Source organism: Chelonia mydas, chromosome 3 (genome assembly GCF_015237465.2).
Source record: "Chelonia mydas isolate rCheMyd1 chromosome 3, rCheMyd1.pri.v2, whole genome shotgun sequence".
In the NCBI taxonomy this organism is placed as follows: Eukaryota; Metazoa; Chordata; order Testudines; family Cheloniidae; genus Chelonia; species Chelonia mydas.
In genome coordinates this window covers 117,411,872-117,439,869 of record NC_057851.1, presented here as the reverse complement: position 1 = coordinate 117,439,869, position 27,998 = coordinate 117,411,872, and the positions used below count along the sequence as shown (strand labels likewise).

Genomic DNA, 27,998 nt, shown 5'->3' with positions numbered 1-27,998 from the left:
GCTACCAACTAAATACAGAGCAATGCTGTGAAGAGCAGCCCGGTTACTTATTTTAATTGAGTTGCCATATGCAAAAATGCCAACCTTAGATGACATTCTAGAGCATATTGGGGAATTTGACTTGTTCCAGAAGCGAGCCTTCTTTGTCTTATGCCTGTTGTCTGCCTCCTTCACCCCTATTTATGTGGGTGTCGTCTTCCTCGGGTTCAGTCCAGAACACCGCTGTCTCAGCCCTGGAGTTGCTGAGTTGAGCAGCAGATGTGGCTGGAGTCTAGAAGAGGAGCTGAATTACACCGTTCCAGAGCAGGGGAGACATGGGGAGTCTTTCTCTAGTCAGTGCAGGAGATACAACGTGGACTGGAACACAACCGGCCTCAGCTGCACAAACCCCTTAGAAAACTTCACTGGTTACGGCAACAGGAGCAGTATCCCGCTCACCCCTTGTCAAGATGGCTGGGTTTACGATTCTTCAGGATCATCCATCGTGACTCAGGTAAGACTAACAAACAAGCAGCAACAGCCCATGGTTACTCAGCTATTTGCAAACTGAAAAAATCCCAGATAATAATTTTCTGAAGGAGGACACACTTATGCCAGCTAATAGTCTCATCTCAGCGCGTGCATAGATGGAGTATAACTCCCAGTAACAATGGTAACACTAGACCTGGTTGAAGGGTACAAACAGTGATCTGTGAATATATTTGTGGGGGAAAATGGTAAGTACACTGTGCTGTTATTTGCAGAGTCATATTACTAGTTTTTCAGGAGTAGTCAGAAGACGAAGTTTATTCATAAAATGTCCACAAATCCTGAAAGTTTCATTAATTTCCATACAAATGATTATGCACATTTCATCATTTGCTATTCTCTTGTTTAAATGTTTCGGTCATCTGTGCACGGTTCAGCTTTACAGATAGCATGAAAAGTTAGCAGCATTTAAAGCAAATACAAGTTAGTGAACTACTTTTCATGCTAAAATAGATGAAAACAAAAATCTGTGCCCGACTACATTTCAGAACAAAAATGGGTTTTTAATGTTGTTTTTAATAAACAGGGGGAAAGAGTGATATTTACCCCCAATATTTACTCAGAAAACTGCAAAGCTAATTTTTTGCACCAATTTTCACCCATTTTTTCGACACTGATAAGTTCCAAGGACATTTTAAACAAAATAAAAGCTTTACACATGACCTAGCTGACTGATCTTGCACATGAATAATAAATAATGTCAAAGACACAGTGAAGACAAAATTGGAAATTTTTTACATTGGAAAATATTTACATATAACAAATACAGTAATAGATAATAGGGATAAGTTAAAAAAGAGCTGCAAACAGAGAAAAAGGCTACATTTGTCACATAACTAATTTGCAATAGATAATTCAACTGGCTCTAGTTAACATAGATGCCTCCCCTGCTCCATTCTTCAAGATGAGAATACAACCTGTAAGTGATCATCTGTCTTGAGCAGTTTCCAAAGTGAGCAAGTTGTAAGGGGGAAGGCGCCATGAAGACCTTTTAAGGTGAATTCCCCTCACAATTCCTCAGTTTCCCCAGCTGTAAGACGGAGGATAAATACTTTATCTCCTATGTAAAGCACTTTGAGATCTACTGATGAAAAATGCTACATAAGAGCCTGATATTGTCACTATTAATGTAGACAAATACGTTGAAGCAATATGCTGAGAGTTGAATTTGTGCTGTGAACTCCAGAAAGCCAATCAGACATCAAGTACTATAAAGAAGGAGACTAAGAATAGTCCACACACTATCATAATGCCAGTATACACAGTGAGATAAAGCTTAATCTGCATCGATGCTGCATTCCCTGTAGGCAATCTTCCCTTGAAAGAGGCAAAGATCCAGAGAAATGATTGGGAGCATGTTGGGAGGGTGTATGTCACAGGGCGAGAGGCTAAAGAGATTACAATGATTTAATTTGGAAGGGAGATGAGAAAAAGCAGATGTGATGGATACTATAAAGCAGTGGGGAATGGTAAGAAGTCTTGGTGCATGCTTTATCCCTTCTCTTAAATGAGAATGTGAGAAAATACTGTTGAATTAAACACCAACACACATAAATAAAAGGGCGTGAGTTAAACATTGGGTAAAGTGGAATCTGTGGAACTCATGGCTGTAGGATGTTATTGAGGCAAAGAGCATAAGAATTTAAGAAAAGGTTACACATGGGCAAGAACAATATCTGCTCTTACATTAGCTAGGATAAAATTATATGGACGAAGTGTTCTAAGGATGGGGAGCAGAAAATAAGGACATCCCCCACCTAATACCTGGTCCTTTTCCTGTTTTGCCATTGACTTCAATGAGAGTAAAACTGTGCCTGAAATACAGTATTAAACATTCAAGGTTTTCACTTTCCTTTGAAGCTTCTGGCATTGGCCAAGGCTGGAGACAGCCCCTCAACCTGGAGAGATCATTGATGAGAGACCAGCCTGAGCCGCAATTTAAAAGCTCTGTCTACAAACAACTATTTTTAGAGCATGAGCATGACCCCCACTAGCCCAAGTCTATTGACCCGGTCTGGGAGGCTGTGGGCTGTGTAGACATACCCTATGTTTCTGTTGCTCAGTGAGTCGCAGCAAAGTTACAGAGTACATGCTTGCCGTGAGTAAAAGTGAAGTAGACTCTGCCACTGGGCTTTGTGCCCATACTAATTAAGAGTTTGAGAGCAGGTTGCTCAGCTTCACTCTGGCAGGGCCTGTTGTATCACACCTAAAGACTCTATTAAGCAACAAATATGAACCCACAGCCAGTAGCCCATGGATGATCCCACAACCATTACTGTCTTCACAGCTGCCGGGTTAAAGCTCAGTTCAGGAGCTCAGAGTTTGAAAATATCTTTACCTGCTGCTGAAAACTGCAGTGGACAAGCCTCCTAGTGTCCAGCAGCAGTGCAAACCCCCATGGTGCTGCCTAGCCCTATAAGCCAATCTAAAACTAATGAAAGGCATCAGGGTGATACCACAGAACAGCCCGAAAATGTAATGTACTCCTAAATCAAAGCCATAAATGCTTAACTCCAAGGCAGAACTGATGGACACTTCCTCCATACAGAGTCACTACATATAGATGAGAATGAAGCCGAGTAACACCTCCGCAGCATCACACCATTTCAGTTGCTAGATAATCTGCAGTGAACAAACCACCAAGTCTACAGGTTTGACAAGATAAACCGATAGAGATTCAGACATTTTTCCAAATTTATCCAAAATTACAGGCAGATTAATTTTCTTAAGATTCCCTCCTCTTTCCCCCTACACCCTCACCCTGAGAAGTAATTATGCTATTCAGAGAAATAATAGAAATCATAGAAATTTAGGGCTGGAAGGGACCTTGAGAAGTCATCAAGTCCAGCCCACTGTGCTAAGGCAGGACCAAGTGAACCTAGACCACTCCTGACAGATGTTTGTCTAATCTGTTCTTAAAAACCTTCAATGATGGGAATTCTACAATCTCCTTTGGAAGCTTATTGTAGATCTTAACTACACTTATAGTTAGAAAGTTTTTCCTAATATCTAACCTAAATCTCCCTCGCTGCAGATTAAGTGCATTAACTTCCTGTCCTACCTTCAGTGGACACAGAACAGTTGAGACAGTCTTCTTTTTATAGCCGCCAGTAACAAATTTGAAGACTTGTGTCCTTCCGCCTCAGTTTTCTTTTCTCAAGACTAAACATGACCAATTTTTTTAACCTTTTCCTCATAGGTCAGGTTTTCTAAACCTTTTATCATTTTTGTAGCTCTCCTCTGGACTCTCTCCAATTTATCCACATCTTTCCTAAAGTGTGACACCCAGAACTGGACACAGTACTCCAGCTGAGGCCTCACCAGTGCCAAGTAGAGCAGGACAATTACCTCTGATGTCTAACATGAAACACTCCTCTTAATACACCCCTGAAACGTATTAGCCTTTTTCACAACTGCATCACATTGTTGACTCATATTCAATTTGTGATCCACTATAACCCACAGATCCTTTTCTGCAGTATTACTCCCTAGCCAGTTATTCCCTACTTTGTTGTTGTGCACTTGAGTTTTCCTTCTTAAGTGAAGTACACTGCATTTTCTTTATTGAATTTCATCTTTTTGATTTCTGACCAATTCTATAATTTGTCAAGGCTGTTTTGAATTCTAATCCTGTCCTCCAAATTACTTGCTACTTCTCGCAACTTGATGTCATCTGCAAATATAATAAGTGCACTCTTCCATTATCTAGTCATTAATGAAAATATTGAATAGTACTGGATCCAGGACTGACCCCCCTATGCTGGACCCCACTAGGTACACTTTCCCAGTTTGACAGCAAACCATTGACAACTACTCTTTAAATATGGTCTTTCAACCAGTTGTGCACTGACCTTACAATAATTCCATTGAGGCCACATTTCCCTAGTTTGCTTATGAGAATGTCATGTGGGGTTGCCAAAAGCCTTACTAAAATCAAGATACATCACATCTACTGCTTCCCCCCATCCATTAAGCTAGTAACTCTGTCAAGGAAAGAAATTAGGTTGGTTTGACATGATTTGTTCTGAACAAACCCATTTTGACTATTCCTTATAACTCTATTATCCTCTCAGCGCTTACAAATTGATGGTTTAATAATTTGTTCTGGTATCTTTCCAGGTACCAAAATTCGGATGACTGATCTATTATTCCCCAGGTCCTCTTTGTTCCCCTTTTTAAAGGTAGATACAATGTTTGTCCTTCTCCAGTTCTCTGGGACCTCACCCATCCTCCTGGAGTTCTCAAAGATCATTGCTAACAGTTCCAAGATTGCTTCAAAAAAAGGAGGATTTGTGGCACCTTAGCGACTAACAAATTTATTTGAGCATAAGCTTTCGTGAGCTACAGCTCACTTCATCGGATGCATTCAGTGGAAAATACACAGCTGCTACTCTGAAACCTGAAGATTGCTTCAGCTAGTTCCGGAAGTACCCTTGGATGAATTTCCATCAGGCCATGCTGACTTGAATGTATCTAACTTATCTAAATACTCTTCAACCTGTTCTTTCCCTGTTTTGGCTTGCATTCCTTTCCCACATAATGAATATTAATTGTGCTGAGTATCTGGTCATCATTAGCCTTTTTTAGTGAAGACTGAAGCAAAATAGGCAGTAAACACCTCAGCTTTCTTGATGTCATCAGTTGTTAGCTCTCCTTTCCCACTAAGTAGAGCATCTACACTTTCCTTTGCCTTTCTCTTACTCATAATGTATTTAAAGAACCTCTTTCTTATTGCCTTTTATCTCCCTTGTTAGGTGTAATTCATTTTTTGCTTTAGCCTTTTCTGACTTTGTCTCAACACATTTGTGCTGTTCTTTTGTACTTCTCCTTAGAAATTCATCCATGTTTCCACTTTTTGTAAGATTCCTTTTTGATTTTCAGGTCACTAAAAAGTTCCTGCTGGAGCCATATTAACCTCTTACTATTATTCCAATCTTTCCTTTCCATCAGGATAGCAAGTGTGCCTTTGATATCATCTCCTTGAGAAACTGCCAGCTCTCCTGAATGACTTTATCCCTTAGATTTTCTTTCCATGGGATCTGACCTACCAGTTCTCTGAGTTTGTTAGACTCTGCTGCTCTCACTCCTTCCTTTCTTAGAATCCTGAAATCTATAATTTCACAGTCACCTTCCACCTTCAGATTTCCACCAATTCCTCCCAGGTAGTCAGAATCAAATCTAAAATGGCTGTCCCACTGGTTACCTCCTCAGCTTTCTGAAACAGAAAATTTCCCCCAGTACATTTAAAGAACTTATTAGAAATTTTGCTATATTACTTTTCCAACAGATATCTGCGTAGTTAAAGTCCCCCATTACTACCATATCTTCTGGTTTGGATATTTCTGTTTGTTCTAGAAATGTTGCATCCACCTCCTTTCCCTGATATGGTGGTCTGTAGTAGACCCCTACCATGACATCACCCCTATTTTTTCTCTTTTTATCCCTACCCAGAGATTTTCAATTGGTTTGGCTTTCACCTCCTTCTGGGCCTCAGAACAAGTGTATATATTCTTGATGTATAATGCAACACCTCCACCCTTTTTTCCTTCCAGAACAAGCTATATCACTCTACAAGACCAATATTCCAGTCACAAGGTTTATCCCACCAAGCCTCTGTGATGTCAGTTGTCATAATTTAATTTATGTACTAATATTTCCAGTTCATCCTATGTATTCCCCATGTTCCTTGCATTTGTGTATAGATATCGAAGATGTCGAGCAGATTTTCCCCATTGATTTCTTTCTTGTTGCTCTTCTGACCCTTGTGAAGCTTCCTTCCCCACTCTGAACTCTAGGGTACAGATGTGGGGACCTGCACGAAAGACCCCCTAAGCTTATTCTTACGAACTTAGGTTAAACGCTGCCACCACCAAAGTGTTACACAAAGAACAGGGGAAGTGCCCACTTGGAAACGTCTCCCCCCCAAAAAATATCCCCCCAAGCACTACACCCCCTTTCCTGGGGAAGGCTTGATAAAAATCCTCATCAATTTGCATAGGTGAACACAGACCCAAACGCTTGGATCTTAAGAACAATGAAAAAGCAATCAGGTTCTTAAAAGAGAATTTTAATTAAAGAAAAAGTAAAAGAATCACCACATAGAGAATCCCTCTAGGCAAAACCTTAAGTTACAAAAAGACACAAACGTTCCATTCAGCACAACCTATTTTATCAGCCATTTAAACAAAACAGAATCTAACTAGATTGCTTACTGACTTTTTACAGGAGTTCTGACCTGCATTCCTGCTCTGGTCCCGGCAAAAGCATCACACAGACAGAGAGAACCCTTTGTTCTCCCCCCCCCGCAGCTTTGAAAGTATCTTGTCTCCTCATTGGTCATTTTGGTTAGGTGCCAGTGAGGTTGTCTTAGCTTCTTAACCCTTTACAGGTGAAAGGGTTTTTCCTCTGGCCAGGAGGGATTTAAAGGTGTTTACCCTTCCCTTTATATTTATGACAACCCTATACTAACTTTGTCCTCCCAAACCGCTAGCCCTCTGTTAAGGTCACATTTTTTTATGCTTACCTGTAGACCTTTGTCACCTACCCCCTTTGAACCCTAGTTTAAAGCTCTCCTCACCAGGTTGGCGACACAGTGTGAGGTGGAGTCCATCTCTCCCCAGCACACCTCCTTCCTGGAACAGCCTCCCAAGGGTGCAGGGTGCCAAGCCCTCCGGTCTGTGCAGCCATGCATTCATCTCCAGTATGCACGTGTCCCTGCCTGGGCCCTCACCCTTAACAAGGGCAGTATTTTTCTGGAAATTGATACAAATTGGACAAAATGTATTTCAGCTATGATGGTTAAAAGTATTGGGTCATTTCATTTCTGGACAATTTTCCTAGTTTTGTTTTTGTGTGTGTGTGTGTGTGTGTGTGTGTGTGTGGTGGGTTCATCATATCTCAAAATGTCTGGGCCATGTCTAATGTTAGGGAGTGTCTGTCCTCCCTATTCTAACGCTGATGTGCCTCTGCAGTTTAACCTGGTGTGTGAGGACTCCTGGAAGCTGGATCTCTTTCAGTCTTGCGTGAACATTGGATTTTTTATTGGCTCCCTAAGCATCGGCTACATAGCAGACAGGTACGTGTGGGATGAAACATTCACTTTGGGTATTTAACATTCATATTTTTAAACAGTTATGATTGAAGGGGAAAACGAACGCACTGAAAAACTAATTCAAAAGATCACTCAGTCCCTTAGAATGGAGTCATTTTTGGCAGCTAAAATATTTTATTTCCTAAAATATATGGTTCTGATCAGTGGATCTATATAAATGTCATTTCCCAGAAGCCAGGAGCGGAAGAGAGGGTGGATCACTGCAACTGCCATTTAGAAGCTTCAGTTAATGCAAAATAAGACTTCTTAGAGGTGTTAGTTCAAAGGAGTATATTAGACCTATTCATAGACTCAGCTGGTTTCTGGGCAAAATCCAAGGTGCTCATTTTGATCTATAAAGTTTTGTGTGTTTTGTACCCTGGTTACCATGAAGACCACCTCTCCTCTTATGCAATGTTTGAGATCAGCTATAGTACTCCTCACTTGCCCCTGCAGTTCAGATCTGGAACACTGAAGGCCCCTAGGGCATTCTTAGGAGATGGACCTTGAGTCTGGAATTTCCTGTTGGTCTTGCAAAGCCCTGTTGGCTGACCCTTAGGACATAGTTCAAAATGACCTGCTTACGCAGGATTTGATGGAAGGGGGCATCTGAGTGACTTGAGCTGCTGATGTTATTGAGGGGAAAAGAAATTTACTTTGGCTGTCATTTGTCACTCTGCTGTTTTTGTTAGTGTACATTTATTGGATTGGGATGCGGAGTTTTGACTGATGGTACATTTTTATAAATCAAATAACTAAATAAAGAGTTCTCCATTAAACCAAACCAAAATGTCTTTCCAGCATTGTAATAAGCCTGTTTCTTTTGGAAACATTTGCTTTTGAATATCAGTGGAGCCATTAGGATACCAATGGAGAGACAGCTGCAGGCCCAATATGAAATTTCTGAGCACTATATCTGGGGAAGGATGATCAGAATGAGGCAAAAATTAGCGTCACTGAATAGGTCAATGGAGAAACTACTGTAGCATAGAAGAACTATTACCGATCAATGTAGCGTAAGCCACCACAGGATGTTTCCAGAGCCCATTAGCCCGGTCAGTAAGTGTTTATGGTAAGAAAATGTGCAAACACATGGGTGAAAGCAGTTTGGAAGAACTCACCAAGATCATTGTAAAGGGAAAATCTTGGTGGAGGGGAACCACAAAGCAATTCCTGCCTTCATTAAAAGCAGCGGGGAAATCATGTGGGTAAAAGGAGATATAAGGACAGAGACTCTAGCTGTCGCCTCTCCACAGGCAAAAAAGAGGGCCGAAACTGGCCAGAATTTGCCAGGTGGGGAATCCCCAGCAGGCACAGAGCTGGAATAGATGGCTCCTTTGTGAAACTTCCCCTGCTGCAGCTCTCAGTGTAGAGGGCAAGTGGTGGGCGAGGGGAAGCATGGACGGGGCATTCTGTGCTCTGGCTATGCCCAATTGACAACAGGACTGTTGAAGGCCATAGCCAGCCAGTGTAAACTAGAACAGCCCCCGCCCCAGCAGACAAACCAGCCCCAGGATTAGGTTGTCACAACTGGCTGCCTGGCATTTGCTCACCCAGCTGAGGCCAGCGGAGTTAAACAATGATTGCAGCACATATTTTCCTCCTTTTAAAATCCCCAATTCAGGATTGTACCCCAGAAAAGAGCATCACTTCTGCAAAATTCTTGCTTCCTCTGTGCAACCCAGGGAACTATAGCTGCTGTCTGCTATGTGTCACACAACTTGGACTTTGAGAATATCTAAAAAGGCACAAGAGTGGCTTGGCTTTCTCCCCTCTCGATTATTATGCACATATATGGGCACAGGAGAGGGTACCCTAGAAAATGAGTGGGAAATTAACCACAATGGTTGTGGGTGCTACAGAAACAGGCCAGACAAGCATTTCTCAGTATTCTTTCCCTAGCAAAATGAATGGATGATTCTATCCGCAATTTTCTCTTTAGATGAGGACTCCAGGTGTTACAGTACAACATTAAACCATATGTACCTGAGAAGCTGCTCTGAACAAAACTTGGTAGAAGAAAATAACAGCTCTTTCAATAGAATGAATTCAAAAAGTATTGCTTTGCAACAAGCATGACTCAGCCACGTGAAAGTTTGCTCTTCAGTTGTATTTTGCATGATGTAATGCATATAACGATCACAGATACATTTGTTTCTCCGCAGGTTTGGTCGTAAATTATGCCTTTTAATTACAATCCTTGTCAATTCCATTTCTGGAGTTCTCATGGCCTTTGCACCAAGCTACATGTGGATGCTGATCTATCGTTTCATACAAGGACTGGTCAGCAAGGGAGGCTGGTTAACAGGCTACGTACTGAGTAAGACGGATTGCAATTACCACTTCTGGGAATAAAGCCCCGGGTGTAGAAGTAGGGCTGCACAGATTTGTTCTAACACAGCTGAATGAAAGGAATTATTAGCTCACTGGGTAATACATAGAAAAATTAAGCTCATTTTATTCATTGAAAAACTGCAGTTCTATGCTCAAAACCAAGATTTATGTCAAAAATCACATTTTCTTTTCAGAGGTCACAATAGCAGGGTTTTCAGATCTAAAAACCTGGCATTCTTCCTTAAGCCTTTGAGAAGCCTACGCATATTGGAATAAGACAGTTTTGGAAAATACTGTGCCTTCCCACATTAACAAGCATATGTTCAAATAAATACCCATATAGGGACATGGATTAATTGGAAATGCTGTCAAAGGCAGGTTACATTTTAAGGGTGTGCCTACAGCTGGAAGCAAGGCCAGGAAGACCCAGGGCTAGCCACCTCAGTATGGACTGAAGGGGCTGGGTGGGCGGGCTTCTATTTAGGTGCCTTGCCTGCGTCACTGGCCATGTCATAACGTCCACACTGCTATTTTTAGCACGCTAGCTCAAGCACATCTGTCTACCCAGGCTAGGAGACCTGCTCCCAGCTGCAGCGTACACATAGCCGTACAGGCCGAGCGGGGCTGGCCTCAAAAGGTAGTGAGTAATGTAGTGTCCAAATTGAATTCTTTGTTCACCAGACTTTTTGGGGTTCCATGACTTGAGACCGTATAAAAAACCGTATTTCCAGACAAGGTAAGGTTACTACATGACAATATTGTGCTTCCTCTTTACATTTAGAAAACCAAAGCACTTAAATGCTTTGTCCACATAACATGTTAATGGGTGAAATCCTGGCCCTACTGATGTCAACGGCAAAACCCCCCTTCACTTCAGTGAGGATGGGATTTCACCTGTTGTGCACATCAAGTACAAAGAAACGCAGATTTCGTCACAACCCAACACCCTTAACTCTGACACACAATAAATACTCTTCTTTCATCTGTAATCTCAAAATGAGAACATATCACCAAGCCCTTTCTGAAAAAAAGAAACCTAAAAATTAAATATGCACACAGTAATGATACTAAACAGCTTCTAATACAAGTCCACATAACCATACATCGACATCTATTAAACTACATACACAACATTCTCAAGAAACATCAATTACAAGCTGTCTACCTCCTCCCCTGGCCCCCCTCACCTCTAAATCTACTGCCATTTTCCACTTAGCGGTATTCATTTAAAAAGGTAAATATTTAGATACCAAAATCACGGTTAGAAATTGACTGTGGTTTAGTAACATCCAAATTTTTCAAAGAGTCTATGTAACTGAAGTTCATGAAACATGACCAGTTTGTAGAATTTGATTTTTAAATAGTTATTATACATTATTGAAGAGAACTCAGTTTAAAGTGCTGTTAAGGCTTCTAGATAGGACAGAAATTTTACAACGTCATAAATTCTAGAATCTATTAAATTTTAAATGGTTTTAAATTAGGGGATCTAGGTTCTCCAATCTCTAAATTGATTTATCACTGATTATTTTCTACCTTGATTTGTGTTATCTTTTTAGTCACAGAATTTGTTGGCTTAAGCTATAGAAGGACAGTAGGAATTGTTTACCAAGTAGCCTTTTCTGTCGGACTCCTCGTACTCTCTGCTATTGCTTATATGATTCCTCACTGGAGATGGCTGCAGCTCACTGTTACTCTGCCAAACTTCTTCTTCTTGCTCTATTACTGGTAAGCACATTTATATTTCACCCAAGAGCAAAAATACAAAATGGAGATTTTAGTTTACAGTTTAAGCTCCTTTTGACAACCTTAGTTTATTGTTAGGGCTAGTCAAAAAGGTTCAGCTGTAACATTTTACCATTGAAAAATGGGTTTTCACCAGGATTCAAATTTTTCACAGGAAAGGATCAATTTCTACAGAACTTTCCATTAGAAAAATCTAAATGAAACCTTCTTTTTCATGTCAGGTCGACATTAACTTGTGTGTCTACCAAAGCCACGGTGTTGACTCATGGTATTTGTAGTTTCAGGTCTCTCATTCCCTGGTTCTCCCATGGGCCATTCTTCTCCAACTGGACTACATCTCCCATGATGCATGGCAGTCTTTCTCTGCAGCTGAGCCATTGCAGTATATCATGGGAGTCCCATAAGAATCAATCACAGGAAAAGACCATCTTGCATCATAACAGATGTAGTTCAACCAGGGTGCATGGCCTATAGGAGATAATGAGGGCATGAAGAACCCAGAACAACTCACATAAGGCATCACAGTGGCTAAGGCAGACACATACACACTAATGTCAACCTGAGCCAAAACAAAATGTTTCAACTTTTTTGAATTGAAATTGTTTGGAACCTGTTCTTCAAAAAGTTTTGATATTTTGACTTTTCTTCCTGATTCAGGATGAAAAGAAATGTTGAGATATTGGAGGTTCCCAGGGGATGGAAATTCCATTTTTCCATGAGATCTACTTCTCACCTGATTAGACAGCTAATCTGAAATTTTAGAATATTCCGCACAAAAAATCTACCATATCATGAATGCAGTGTTATGGTCAATCTAGCACTCAATGTAGTTAATGAGTAAAGAGGTTGTTACCTAACAGTGTAAGACACTCTCTTCCATTCTATCATCCATAGCAAGGGTGCTGCATCTCCAGCACCTTCTCCGTACATTCAGCCTCAGAATGGCAATAATAAAACATTAGCTACTAGGTCACTATTCTAGGCTTATTTAGAGATGGGGGCCGGGATTCAAATCCAGGTCTGAATTTTGCATGTCATCCCACTCCTTCCAAACTTGGGGTTTTTTTAATCTGGAGGCCTCCGTTTGATCCATTAGAGAGCTATGGGCCAGCTGCAAAATTCAATAGCACATTTGGGCTTGAACTCCCCACCACCCACTGTTACCCGATGCACAGAGTTCCAGGGTGTTTCTCTAGACCCATCTCTAGCTGTGATGTTTAACATTTGAAACATGGGTGTCTTTAAGCAGTGGGAAAGGTGAGAAAGGGGATTTGTAACTTTTCAAAAGTTACTCATTTAGTTTAAGAGCATATTTTTAGTACTCTTAAATACTAGTACTATTCAATATTTTCATTAATGACTTGGATAATGGAGTGGAGAGTATACTTATAAAATTGGCAGATGACATCAAGCTGGGAGGGGTTGCTATCATTTTGAAGGACAGGATTAGAATTCAAGACAACCTTAATAAATTGGAGCATTTGTCTGAAATCAACAAGACGAAATTCAGTAAAGACAAGTGCAAAGTACTCCACTTAGGAAGGGAAAGTCAAGTGCACAAATGCAAAATGGGGAATCACTGGCTATGCAGTAATAGTACTGAAAAGGATCTGTGGGTTATAGTGAATCACAAATTGAATATATGTCAACAATGTGATGCAGATGAGAAAAAGGCAAATACAATTTTGGGGAGTTACTAACTGGAGTGTCATATATAAGACATAAGAGGTAGTTGTCTCACTTTATTCAGCACTGGTGAGGCCTCAGCTGGAGTACTGTGTCCAGTTTGGGGCCAAACTTTAGGGAAGATGTGGATAAACTGGAGAGTCCAGAGTAGAGCTACAAAAATGAGAAAAAGGTTTAGAAAATCTGAACTATGAGAAAAGATTAAAAAACTGGTCATGTTTAGTCTTGAGAAAAGAAGAGTGACAGGGAAAGGGAGTGGAACCTGATAGCATCCTTCAAACCTAATCATAGAAATGTAGGGCTGGAAGGGATCCCTAGAGTTCATCAAGTCCAGCCCCTTGTGCTGGGGTAGGATCAAGTAAACCTAGACCATCCCTGACTTGTGTTTGTCCAACCAGTTCTTAAACAAATATGTTAGAAGGAGGACGGTGATCAGCTGTTGTCCATGTCCACTAAAGGTAGGGCAAGAAGTAATGGGTTTAATCTGCAGCAAGGGAAATTTAGGTCAGATATTAGGAAAAGCTTCCTAACTATAATGGTAGTTAAGCATTGGAAGAGGCTTCCAAGGGAGGTTGTTGAATCCTCATCACTGGAGGCTTTTATGAACAGGTTAGACATAGACCTGTCCAGGACGGTGTAGGTACACTTGGTCCTGCCTCAGTTCAGGGTTTCATTAGATGACCTGCCGAGGTCCTTTCCAGCCCAACATTTTTATGATTCTGTTGGTTTAAAATGGCAGACAATAAATAAATAAAATAAATAAATAAATGGAACAAATCTGCAAACATTTTGTTGACTATTTCATCAGAATTTCAGCAAAAAAGTTTCATCACAATTTCACAATTTAGAAAAATGGCAACCCCTTATCGTATTTCTGGACAGCATTTTCTTACATTATTTCAAAATATAGCAAATGATTTTTTTCTAAAAGCCAGATGATGTCATCATAAACAGGAGACTCAAGTTAGAATAGAAAGTTTATTTTACCTCCATATTTGGCCTTCGTCTGACCACTGATGGAATATGTGTCTAGTTCTGACGTCCACAATTCAGGAAGAATGTTGATAAATTGGAGAGGGTTCAGAGAAGAGTCACAAGAATGATTAAAGATTTAGAAAACCTGCCTTATATTGACTGAGCTTCTTGAGTCAGTTTAACTTAGCCTTCTCTTTGTTAAGGGGTGACTTGATCACAGTTTATAAGTACCTACATGGGGAACAAATATTTAACAATGGGCTCTTCAATCTATACAGATCCAATGGCTGGAAGTTAAAACTAGACAAATTCAGACTGGAAAAGAGATGCGATTTTTTTTTTTTTTAACAGTGAGATAATTAATCACTGGAACAATTTACCAAGGGTTGTGGGGTATTCTCCATCACTAGCAATTTTTAAATCAAAATTGAACATTTTTATAAAAGATGTGCTCTAGGAATTATTTTGGGGGAGTTCTCTGGCCTATGTTATACAAGAGGACAGAGTAGATGATCACAGTGGCCCCTTGTGACCTTGGAAACAATGAAATGATGAACCTGAGAGTAGCTAAGCATCCTCAACCCCCTTCCCCCCATGGCTTCAGCTGGAGTTATGGGTGTTCTGTACCCCTTAATGTCCTATCAACAGAAACTCAATTTAGTCTGAATACACAGTGTTACAGTGACATATATTTTGTTTCCACGTACCTGTGCCTGGTTGCTTGTGTTGCAGGTGTCTGCCAGAGTCACCCAGGTGGCTGATAGCTCAACAGAGAAATGACAAAGCCATGAAAATTATTAACCGTATTGCCAAGGGAAATGGGAAAAAGGTGCCTCCCTCTTTACAGGTGATCATGTATTTTTTTCCTGGGTGTGTAATTACAAGCAAACAATGCTATATATTTAGGATTGCTCTGAATCCAGACCAGGGAGCAAAATGACAAGCCAAAGTGCTGCAACTCTGCAAAGAGGAGTTGAGTGGTTGTCTTTTTGTGAAAGCCTCGGATATTAAAAGAACATACTCACATGAATGGAGACTCCTATAACTATTCCAATAGCCAAAATGAGTTCTTCCTCTTATAAAGTATCAAGCAGCATTCAACCAACCAGATCACATCTGACTGAACATTCCAAAGTATCTTTTATTCATTTATCATTTTTAAAAATAAATGTTACTTCATTTAATGAGGTGGCTTTGGTACAGACAGACAGCTGGGGGAAAGGGTGGGCTGTTTAAGTGTTCACAATTCCCCTCGGTTTTTGGTTACTTTGCAGACAGACTCTTAATTGGTAGATTTAAAATTCCAGAAACAATGATGTTTATGTTGATTCAATGAAAATAAACAAGGCCAAACTCCCCAGACTCTCACCCCCTAACCTCTTCCTTAATGTCTCTCTGGTTCTTTCCTAGAGTCTCAACCCTGAAGAGGAAGATGGGGAAAAGCTGAGCCCTTCATTTCTAGACCTGGTCAGAACACCTCAGATAAGGAAACATACACTCATTTTGATGTACACTTGGTAAGGGAGGGTAACGCAGTTTTCATTTCAAAGCATTAGACCACCCCCAACCCCTCCCACACATAGTTACTTTGGCTGTTTTCCCCATATGGCCCTTGACTGGCAATGCATCTTAATTCTTTGAATAATCTATCCCTTTGCAAACTTGACTTCAGTTAGGCTCTGCTCTCTGCCTAGGTTCACAAGCTCTGTTCTGTACCAGGGGCTCATCATGCACATGGGGATTGCTGGTGGGAACATTTATCTGGATTTCTTCTATTCTGCACTGGTTGAATTCCCAGCTGCCCTCATACTCATACTCACAGTTGATCGCATTGGCCGTCGCTATCCCTGGGCTGCAGCAAATCTGGTGGCAGGGGCTGCTTGCCTTCTTACAGCTTTCATCCCAGACAGTGAGTTACTCAAGTTTTTGTTAGTCTGTGTCATTCTTACCCCTGAGAGAGAGAGAGAGAGAGAGAGAGAGAGAGAGTGTGTGTGTGTGTTCGTTCTTGTTCTGGAGAACTGAAAAGACCACTTTTGCTACTGTAGTCCACATCAGTGTTGCAATTCAGTGGAAACAAATTATAGGTATTTTCCTCACAAACATCGGTGAAGATAAAAATTACCAATCATTTTTCCCCTCTCTAATTGCTTTTTAATAACGCAACTGCTGAAAAACGGGGCACGTAATGGGCTAAATTTCCCAAATGGCATCAACTCAGCCTGTAAGTTTGCACATGCAAGTTCACAAGCACACTGTTTTGGGCAGCCATGTCTTTGCACACCCCAAAGTTTGGATCTGCACACACACAAAGAACTTGTACAGACCTAATCTGATGGACAAGCCCAGTGAGAGACACCAGGCTCTTACAAGATTTAATATACTCTTTTATATGTATAGTCTCAGGTCTACTAGTCACTTAAGACATAATACATCCTCCCTGAAGTTTTACATACAGCCCAAAAACTGAGCTCAGCTGACAGAACAAACTCATTTTAAAACAGTGATCGGACACTTCATGGTTTATACGAGGAGGGGATGTAGGCTAATCAATTACATTTGTGGCTAGAGCTAGGACATCCTGAGTTCTAATCCTAGGTCCATGTGTGTGACCCTTGGAGAAGTGACTATCTTTGCTGCTTTCATTTTACAAATAGGGAAACTAAGAGATCACTACTTATCCTACCTCCCAGGAGTGTTGTGGGGGTCAGTTACTTTATGATTATACAGCACACTGACAAATCTAAAATGCTTAAGATGCTCTGAAGTACTAGTATTGTAAACTGATATGGGGTGAAAGGAGAACCCATTCATAGCTGCCCCTGTGGGGTTCCTGTGCTGTATGGTTTTCACTAAATGCAATCTTTCATACTCTTTTATGACACGATCAGAAAAAAACAACCACCACTGTAATGCTAACATGTGACTTCCTTCCAGATATCTATTGGCTAAAAATTACTACAGCCTGCTTGGGCAGAATGGGAATTACCATGTGCTATGAAATGGTTTGCCTAGTAAATGCAGAACTGTACCCAACATTTCTCAGGTGGGTGCACCGTCTTCTATGAATCCAGCATACAAGGTGATGGCTAAGAGTGCAAAGTGTCTCTCTTTACTGATTCAAGGGTATCACAGAAACATGTTAGAGCCACAGACTGCACAGCAGAAAAAATAGAATAGTGTGTCTATCAAATGACAGAAGTTTCATTCAAAATTAAACAGTATAGCGGGCCACCTTAACCTATCCAAATACATTGCAAGGCCCGATGGAGCAGAGCTCCATGTAGAACATTCACTGCAAAAGTTGTTTCAAATACCACAAAACACAGGATTGGATTTGAGAATAAACACTCTATAGATGGATATTTAGCATCTAGGCCAGGGACGTGAAACACTTTTGGCACTGGCTGATTTTAAGACTGATTCAGGACTGTAGCTGTGGTGATGCCGAAAGGCTGCCCCCAGAAGATGGCGAAAAAGGAGCCAATGAAGAATGAAAAAGCTGCAGCATCAGAGATCTAGTGGAAGCAAGCCAGGAGAGAATGATTGGGGCCTGAGGATTGCCAATGGAGGCTGGCTGGAGGCTATTGCTACAGGAGGGGAAGCTGCTGGCCATGTAGTGCCCAAACAAAGTGATTTTGTATTTACAAAATACACCAAAAAAAAAATTTCAAACAATGTGAACAGCAGCCCGATAACCAGCAACTAGCACGCCATGGTGCCATAAGACACCCAGGTTCTGTTCTCTGCCCTTGCCTCCTCCTCCCTCAGTTCACACTACTTGGAGGACAGTGCCACAGACTAAAGGTGGCAGGTTTCTGAAGTGTATGTCACAAATCATTTCAACGCCTCCTCTGGCCTCATCGTTTTCCCCTCCCCTCCAAAAAAACCTGATTAAATGAAGGTATTATACAAGGAAGAACAGAAAACCTACAGGACATTTGTCCATCTCTTAGAGTGTTTTTTGTAATGCTTTATCCAGTCTAGATTTATATCTCCACAACCACGGGGCTTCCACTGCACCACCTAAGGAACACTTGCATTTCCTAGTACATCTCACTGGAAGATTTGCCTGACATTTCACCCTTTTTTTTTATTAACTGCATCCTATTACTCTTGGCTATTATTAGCCCAATCAGAGGTGAACTTTTTAAAGTTCCTTTTTATTATTTTATTTCCTCACCAATCTTTGCAACTCTTCCCAATTTATATCCTCTGTGAATTTCATTAAGATATTTATCCCCTCTGCCCAGATCATTAATGAAGATGTTAAATAAGATCAGGTCTCAGACCAATGCCTAGTGCACAAACCGATTCCTAAGTTCTTCTGGACAGCCCACTAGTGCCTACTATGTTCTCATTATATCCCGGTGGGGACATTACCATTGCAATATGCAACAGATTAGGCACATCCCTCCTAGTATTGTTAACAGGAATGGCTTGCCTACTCTTCTGTATGCATTGCTAAAAATGTTTAAGTGAATAGCTGCAGAACGCTTTTTAAACAAATTAATAATGGGGGAACATTTCATGTACATATATTTTCTAGGAACCTGGGAGTACTTGTCTGCTCTTCCATGTGTGATATTGGTGGGATCATAACTCCATTCATTGTCTACAGACTGGCAGAGATCTGGCATGAGCTGCCACTTGTAGTTTTTGGTAAGAGTTCTGTATTGTAGAGTGACTGTATTTACTATATGCAGTGTTGTTGGAGCCGTGTTGGTCCCAGCATATTAAAGAGACAAGGTGGGTGAGATAATATCTTTTATTGGACCAACTTCAGTTTGTGAGAGAGACAAGCTTTCAAGCTTACACAGAGCTCTTCTTCAGGTCTGGGAAAAGTACTCAGAGAGTTACAGCTGCACAATCTGTTCAACCTTTTATATAGCAGTGACACCGAGTTAGTTTCCCAGACCTGAAGAAGAGCTCTGTGTAAGCTTGAAAGCTTGTCTCTCTCACAAACTGAAGTTGGTCCAATAAAAGATATTATCTCACCCACCTTGTTTCTGTATTTACTATGTCCTAGGTAAATTATTCCCATGGTTAGTTGCCCTCAACATAAAAAAAATTGTATCTTATTTCTAGCTGAATTTGTCTAGCTTCAGCTTCCATCCATTGGATCATGGAATGCTTTTGACCGATAAAGAGCACAGTACCATCAGAAATCTCTTCCCCATGTAGGTACTTAGAGACCATGAACCAGTGAGTCGCCTCTTAACCTTTTCCATTAGGCTAAAAGGAGCTGAATTTATTCAGTGTATCTCAGCAGGACAGATTTTTCCAGACCTCAAATCACTCTCGTAGCACTTTTTAGAAGCCGCTCCAATTTATCAACATCCTTTTTAAAGCATGGACAGAAGGGGACACTTCCCCAAGTGATTTACGCAAGGTAGAAAGTCTGTGGCAGAGCAGGGAATTGAATCTTGGTCTCCTAAGTCAGCATCCTAACCATTCGACCATGCTTCCTTACCTCTTGGCCTACTGGGCTGTCCATGAATACTGGCCAGTTGCTTCAATGAGTCCTTAGGTGAGGGAAACAACCAATTCACCCCAGCCTGCTCCCCACAGCAGCCAGTGATGATTCTCCAAAGGACTCCAAGCCCTAGATAAGGCTAAGGAAAGCACTATAGTTCCCTAGCACCCAAGCAACAATGTTGGAGGTGTATCCAGCTCATGAAACCTTTAACAGACAGCGTGTGCAGCAGCAGACGAGACTCTGCAACACTTCATGGAAAGTGGGTGGTCTGAAGGATTTAGGGTGGGTGGTTGTGGGAGGGAAGGAACAGATTGCCTAGGCAAAGGGATGGAGTCGGAGTGAGGTCTCCTCATTCACTAATAGTGTAAGAGAACTTTCCTAGTAGACAATATTGTGCACTAGGAGATATAGTGTATTTTTCCCTATTGTTCTCATGACAGAAAGATTCACTAAATGTCATGGCTTAGAAATGCCCTGATGCACTTAATTTTCTTTCACTGTGGGCTCAGTGTTGGAGTTTTATTTGAGATGATTGCAATATGTTAGATACACCAGCTAAATTAGGTTAGGCCTTCACCACTGGCACATGGTCCCGAAGGGGTCAGACCCCAGTGGAGGACTGATGTAGCAGAGTGCCACCCCTTCCCTTTCCGAGTTCACCTCCTCTGCCAACAAGTGGGGAAGAGGCAGCTGGTGGCACAGGAGCGTCCCCTCACCAGAGGGATTCTCAGCTGGCCTGCTGGAGCCAGAATCTGGCTCCTTTGTGCCCTCTGAGGGGTGCAGGGGCTAAGCCACATCTGAGATAGTGGCCCAGCCTCTCTTTTCTCATCTCAGAAGGGCCTTGGTAATAAGAGCAGTGCCTACTGAAAAAATGGAACTTGGATAAAAACCAGAAGCCATTTGCTTTTCTTTAAAGCCTTCTTACTCATTCAGCAGAGGCAGCTTTGACTCAAATTCATAATCATTGCTACAAATGAATATTAAACCATGTAATGCTCACTTTGTATTTTGTATCAAATTTAATCCTTTTGCATGATCTTTGTTCCAAGCTGTGGTTGGTTTAATCGATGGTGGACTAGTGCTGCTCCTACCTGAGACCAAAGGGAAAACTTTGCCTGAAACCATAGAAGATGCTGAAAACATGCACAGGTACAGTACCATCCAGCCTGAGAGAAATTTGTATCAAACCTTCTTAACAAAATCTGCCTCAAAACAACATTTCATTGTACATCCCTGGAAGGATCTGTTGTTGGTCTTCTTTGCAGCCCCAGAAATGCAGAAGACTGCAGGCACAGTGTAATACCTGAAAAGACTACGCAAAGTTTTTCCACTCGGTTGGCAGGATAGCAGATTTTAAATTATACCATTTTATTTAATCCAGGCTCCCAATGTCATTGCTATTCTTAGGCTTGTTTTAACAAAATGTGGAGAGGGTGGAATCCTTATTCCTAGGTATTCCGATAAATTTGTAGTGGTTTGGCTAGTTTGTGTGTTAAATGTAACATGTCGTACCACACCCACATCAGGAGTCACAGTGATACAGTATTTCACAACTACAAAATATTGGCATCTGTTTTTGTTTTTCCCAATGGTCCACTTTATGGTTCAGATCATTTTGAGTTGCCATCCCCTTCTCTCTACCAAACATTTTGTTATTTTCAGATTGTTTGTTGCTGCAATCGCAAAGCACTACAGTACTTCCTGCCTACCAGGATTCCAAGAACAAATAATAGAGGTCATTAGCTGGCCTTTGGATAGCAGTATCAGGGCTACACTGCATGATCTACTCGAGCTGTACACAAGTATATATCTGAAAGGAAATTTGTTTTACGTGGAATTTGAAACGCTGTGACCTTGACGTTGGCTGTTCAATACAGTGACGTGCGTTACATACTGAGAGGCAGCAAACTTTTGTCTGTAGGCATGTGGAATGAAGTCTTTGCTGTCACAGCAATAGCAGCGGTCATGGATAAAAGGGAACAGTGAAGAGCTAGAGGTGACTTTTGAACCCAGGGCTTAATTCAGTGCCGTGTCTTTGTAGTAGGAAAGGGCCTTGGCAGTGAGTTTTGGCAGCCGATTCACCTTTTCTACCACCAGGAAAAAAGTTACATAAAAGACGCAAAGGCAGCATTCCTAGGGAAAAGCTGGACTAGCGTAAGGTACATTGGCTGTGTTCAGAGTTCACATCTCATTTTGTTCAGTGACAGGGAAACCACACGCAAGCCGAGGTCATAGCTGTGCAAGGTAAAGTCAGGTTCTTGTTTGGCTTATTTAATTGCCCTTATGCAGGGCAAGGAGTTTGGGGGAAACAGTCCCTAATTACATTTGATATAGTTTAGACACTGCTTGACACATCCTTTCCACTCAGAATACTAATGGATGCCAACTTAAAATGTGCCATAAGTGTAGTAGGGCCGGTTTACCATGTGTTTTCCACTTTTTATATGCATTTGTGCAAACAAAATAGTTGCTCAAATGCTCACGGACAGCTCCCATTAAAAAAGAACAAGCAGGGCTGAAGCCAATGTGTTCAAATACTCCTGGAAAACACAGCGTGGTATTCACCCAGCCCATGTTCATACACTCTCTCTTTCTCCCCTACGGGCCAGTTTCTCAGCTGCTGTAAACTGGCATAGCTCCATTGACATCAGCTGAGAATGTGGTGCTATTCACTTTCATTTACGCCCGGCTGTGGCTGATGGGGAAAGAAGAGAATAAGGAGAAGGAACAAGCGGATAGTGGTGAATTTGACCCTCCAAGAAGCTATTCATATGCCATGATGATTAAATGGCAACGTCGGCATATCTCTGAAATAGGAAGCTGGGACTGGCAGGCTGCCTATGATTGGGGTTTCCTGACTCTTTGCACTATAAGACCCTGGTTTTAGTTGTTTGTAACTTGGCCAAATTTCGGGGAGAAATGATTCAGCCATTTCCAAGAATGAAGCTAGTGGGAAACATTTTGCCCATGTTAAAAAATTCTTGTACCCTCTCTTTACAAAGCTCTATCATCCCCATGCTTTGGGGCAAGGAATTTGGTAGTGGTGGCCTTTGTGTCAGGGACAGGCCTTGTGCTGTTCTGAGGAAAATCTGCCCAAATGCGGCCAAATTATAAATCTTTGAAAAACTGCAGTTTGTACATGCTCTGTTGAGACTCTCAAGTAAATTCCCCAAAGATTCGGTTTGCACTGGGCATGCTCCAGCCTGGGGCCAAGCAGGACTTTTGCTGCACTTGCAGCTCTGAGCTGCTGTGGGGCTGGGCCAGGCCCCAGCACCTGAACTGAGAGTAAGGACCCTGACTTTCTGCACTCTCAGTGACCCACTGCTCAAGAAGGTGTTTGATTCAAATGCAACGGGGACAAAAGCCAGACAAAAAAACAGATTCGGAGGGAACAAAAGCAATGGCTGTAGATTAGGACAAGGAACCCTGGCTAGGGAGACTGTCTGAGCAAGAAGACGGGGCTGGAAGTGGGGTCTAGGGGGACTGGGAGCCAGTAGATGGTGGAAGACGGATTGTCTGGGCAGGGCAACTGGGCCTGAGAAACAGTCAGGGTGAAGAGAAGGTGGTGAGGAGAGAGATCTGATGAGTAGCCAGAGGAAAACTGGGACTGGCTGGGCAAAGAGACTGGGACAAGGAAACAAGGGAAGGACTCAGAGATTAGACAAGGAGCCCAAGAGTAGGGAAACAGGGAGTGGGAGTCAGTGTGGATGGGGAATATGTGGAGGCAATTGGAGCTAATATGGGGTAGAGAGGCATATTGGTTTAGAAGTTGGGCGAGGAGACTGGGATTGGCTGGGCAAGGGTGGGGTCAGGAGAGGTGAAACTAGGATATACTGGACACATAGACTGGAACTAGGATGAGAAGCCTAAAGAATGTAAACTCAGATTAGCTAGGTAAGGAGAACGGAACTGGTGCAAGGAGTCGAGGGTGGGAAATATATAGGACTGGCATGGGGCAGGCTGGAGCATGTGAGGCTGAAGGGATCACATGGGGGGTGGGGAAGGGGGTAGAGGGGGAATTGGCAGAAAAGTCTGTGCCCTCTAGAGCCTGGAATGGAACCCAAGATTCCCAAGTCTCACCATTTCTTTGCTCTCAGCAAATACTGTGAAACCCCCTGGCAAAGTGTGTGACTCAATCACCTTCCAGTGATTGTCCACAAAGGATAACTTCTCTAAACAAATTAATATGTGATCATGTAATTAAAGACAGACAATCTCATAATGCATAGGCACAAGGGGCCAAATTAAGGTTCCACAGGCAAATTTCCTAAATTTTGCATGGTTAACTTTGCAACCTGAATGCTCTTTTAACTTTGTGTGTGTGTGTTTGTGTGTATAATATAGCTATATATGTGAAAACAAGTTAGTAGTTTCTCAGTAGCTGGAGCTACTTTTTATCACGTATACATTTTCATAAATTAAGATAAGAAGGGACCATTAGATCATCAAGTCTGAGGCCCTGTGTATCAGAGGCGATGGAATCTCATCCAATTACTTCTGTACTGAGCCCAGTAACTTGTGTTTGGTTAAAGCAGATCTTTCGGAAAGGCATCTAGTCTTGAAGACCTCAAGAGATGGAGAATCCGCCACAACCTTTGGCAGCTTGTTCCAATGTTAAATCACCTTGTTAAAACTTGATGCCATATAATAGACAAAAAAAACCCCAAAAAACCCCAACCTTTCTACTTGCATATATTTTTGCTCAGACAAAACTCTAGATAAAAATCTATGCTTTATAAAACATCCCAGGGAATTATTTCTCTCAGCAACACAAAACACTGCTTAAATTAAACAGTAACACCAGCAAAATGGTTTGGTGGTAACACCAGCAAAATGGAGGAAAAATCAGAAAGTAAAGGCTAACACACTATTGATAGCTCTAGCATTTGTGCTGAATGTCAGTCCTCGGTTGGCATTTCCTGCATTTTGTTAGCTTGATCACAAATCACTGTTAAAACAGTTTTCTCCACCAATCCATATTTAATTGCATACAATGTGTACTCCAAAGCAGTCAGAGGGGAGTGTGAGAAAAGGTGTGTAGCCTAGCTGGGAAGTTTGAATACATTCTTTACGACTTGGTGCAAACTTACGGTCCTTTAAATGAAAAGCACCTGGTTGTTTCTTATAAAGGCCTATATTTTGCTATGAAATAGACAATGCAAGGGGACCTTAGAACAATCTGATTCCTTTGCAGGTTAGTTCCTCTGTTTGTGTCTGGAAAAGAATTCAGAGATTCAGTTTTTTTATTTGCCAACCACAAACTAGTTTTTCGTTTAATTTAATCAGAGTAGAAGATACGCTTCTTTTTGTTCCTTGGGGGAGCACCTGTTCTTTTCCTTATTCCTCCCAATTGCCTTTTCTGTTTTGTTTCCACAGACAAAGAAAGCGCAAAAAAGAAGTGATTTACTTGCATGTTTCAACAACAGAAGTTGCACCTAATTAAATTAAAGAGCTGCTTCTCCCAGGGCCAGCCTTTGATGACACATTAATAGACTGAAAACAGAACATTTATATGACACACACCATCTACTGTCATAATTTCTTTATCTGCTCTAATACTTGCTACACATCCTTAAGACAACAGACCGCTGGTTATCGTCCACAGAGCTGCATCTGTGACGCACATCTGTCTTCCACCACTGATCATTGCTACTATCTGTAGCTCAGTCCAGGACGCTTAGACCATGTCTACACTATCACTTACATTGGCAAAATTTATGTTGCTCAGATGTGTGAAAAAACACACACCCCTCCCCCAAGCAACATACATTTCACCAGCATAAGCGGCAGCGTGAAATCTGCCGCTGCCCTAGCTACTGCTGCCCGTAGGGGTGGTTGTATTATGTCGACAGGAGAGCTCTCTCCCATCGGCATAGAGCGGCTACATGAGTGATCTTACAGCAGCGAAGCTGCATCGGTACTGCTGTAAGCTCCCTAGTGTAGACATGGCCTTACGGTTTCCAGGGGTTATTTGTAGGCCAACTATTTCAAAAATAAACAGTTCTCTGAGTCCTGTATGGTATCTTCAAGGCTTTATTGATAGAAATTCCACCAGAATCAACTATGCAGAGAATACAAAATTTGGAGGGCAAACAAGGAATACACAGAGCCAAAGTGTAAAGTGGAGAGAACAGAGCAGAGAAGGGGCTGCAGTACACCTGGTGAGTCATTACTGACCTTTGTAAAGGCGTTCAGTTCAGGAGAGGAGACAGACACCAAATGGATGTGGGCGGATGGTACCAAGAAGCTGCTCCCATTGCATTAAAGAAAGTTCATGCTCATCTAGCCTCATTACTTTCCTAATATTACTGTTTCACATAATCCTGCTCTATAAGTAACACAGGGGAGCTGTGAGATCAGGACTAGGAGAGAGATGGGCCACAAAAGATCTCCAGGTTTTTGAAATATTGAGAAGTTGGGGAATCATGGCAGTAGGGCTTCTGTGACTGAAGGATCCCCCATACACCGTGGTACTGTAAAGCCAAGCGTAGCTCTCCTCCTGTACATGGTTCTGATCACATCCATCATCTCACATGTGATTTAATCTGTGGCTTTGTGTTTACCTTCTGATCGCTCCCAACTCCGAGCCACAATTCAGGCCCGAAGGAAGAGATGTGTAGAATGGTCTGACGACGCCTCAGACCAAATAAATAAATAAATAAAAATCAGCATTGTTCTTCACCCACACTGTGTGCGGGAACTTATTGTTCTTCAGGAAAAGAGCTATTAGAGAAATATCTCATCAAAAAAGTTTGATCAAGCGAGGCCCCTGCCCAGCACATCCATGTTAAAAGGATTTAAAACATCCCCTGTAGAAAACAAATAGAAAGTTTAAACAAATGCAAGGCCAGTCTTTAGAAGCCGTCTAACGTTGGCTTAGGACTGGAATAGACATGCTGCTAGCGTTCACTTAGTAATTAACTGCCTCTAGACCTGAAGATTCCCCAAGCTGTGACAGAGCGTCCCTGTCTGCATGGGAGATAACTGTTTTTAAGACTATCATCCGTGCCACACCCACCAGTCAAACCCCACTTCTCCTGCCACAGTGAGTTCATATCCACATACAACATCACTAGACAAATGCCTCCAGCATTTAGCTCCAGGATAATCATTAGCTCTCGGATCTGTAGAATTGTTGGATTCTTTGTAGGGGCTGGCCCACAGATGCAATCATACAGCCTTACAGCCACGCTGCATTACACCAGGATTTCACAATCAGGTTTATTTTGTTTCCAGGATTTCCCTGCAGCGCAGCAGAGGTGGGCAAGGTTTGCTTGCCTTCCCTTATGTGCTGAAATGGTCCATTACCTTGGAGCTGAGGGCCTCATCAAGAGAATCCCAACTCCCAAATCTGCAGTGAATTAAGTCTGAACTTCTCCCTGGCTTTCGGTCAGGAGAGGGAATCCAGATGAGTCTAGAATTGGCTTATTCCCTGCTTCTAGAAGAGACCCAAAGAAGGTGCCTAGCACTTCTTCATTCCCCATGTCACCCACAGGGCAGCATCAAAACCTAGAGAACAGAGACAAATTGGAACAAGGAGTACTTGTGGCACCTTAGAGACTAACACATTTATTTGAGCTTAAGCTTTTGTGGGCTAAAGCCCACTTCATCAGATGCATGCAGTGGAAAATCAGTAGGAAGAGATTACACACACACACGCGCACAGAGAGAGAGAGAGCGCATGCGCATGAAAAAAATGGGTGTTGCCATACCAACTAACGAGACTAATCGATTAAGGGGGGCTATTATCAGCAGGAGAAAAAAAACTTTTGTAGTGATAATCAGGAAGGCCCATTTCAAACAGTTGACAAGAAGGTGTGAATAACAGTAGGGGGAAAATTAGCATGGGGGAATAGTTTTTAGTTAGTGTAATGACTCATCCACTCCTAGTCTTTATTCAAGCCTAATTTAATGGTGTCCAGTTCTGCAAATTAATTCCAGTTCTGCAGTTTCTCGTTGAAGTCTGTTTTTGAAGTTTTTTTTTTTTGAATAATTCTGACTTTTAGGTCTGTAATTGAGTGTCCAGGGAGGACAAATTGTTCTGCCTTCTTCTTTAGGAGGGAAACTGAAGAAGCCTGGCCTCTGCTGCCTCCTAGTGCTAGGAGATGACCCAGAGAAGACTTCACACCAGAGCCAGCGCCTGGGGAGGAGATTACAGAGATT

The 27,998-nt window shown here is 41.8% G+C and overlaps 2 protein-coding genes across 6 annotated transcripts in view; one reads left to right on the top strand and one right to left on the bottom strand.

The window, feature by feature from the left end:
- On the top strand, nucleotides 1-27,993 carry SLC22A2 (solute carrier family 22 member 2). Of its 2 annotated transcripts, none has more exons than XM_037895101.2 (11): nucleotides 1-493; nucleotides 7,500-7,603; nucleotides 9,784-9,938; nucleotides 11,512-11,680; nucleotides 15,092-15,206; nucleotides 15,770-15,876; nucleotides 16,054-16,268; nucleotides 17,294-17,402; nucleotides 18,906-19,018; nucleotides 20,885-20,984; nucleotides 27,893-27,993. In XM_037895101.2, the coding sequence occupies exons 1-11, from the start codon at nucleotides 77-79 to the stop codon at nucleotides 27,942-27,944; spliced, it is 1,656 nt and encodes a 551-aa protein (XP_037751029.1). In that variant the 5' UTR covers nucleotides 1-76; the 3' UTR covers nucleotides 27,945-27,993. The 2 variants fall into 2 exon arrangements, with proteins under 2 accessions (XP_037751029.1, XP_007065754.2); XM_007065692.4 differs by lacking the exon at nucleotides 27,893-27,993 and adding an exon at nucleotides 25,212-25,330.
- LOC102936907 (solute carrier family 22 member 2) overlaps nucleotides 25,853-27,998 on the bottom strand; it is a 32,910-nt gene continuing 30,764 nt past the window's right edge. For 2 of the 4 annotated variants that reach the window (XM_037895102.2, XM_043544292.1), the window contains one exon: nucleotides 25,853-27,344. Coding sequence is in view for 2 of the 4 variants with exons in the window: in XM_043544292.1 (XP_043400227.1) it covers nucleotides 27,338-27,344 (7 nt within the window). In the remaining 2 variants the exon portion in view is untranslated. The remainder of the gene's footprint in view (nucleotides 27,345-27,998) is intronic. The other 2 variants (XR_006290048.1, XM_043544291.1) reach the window with 2 other exon arrangements.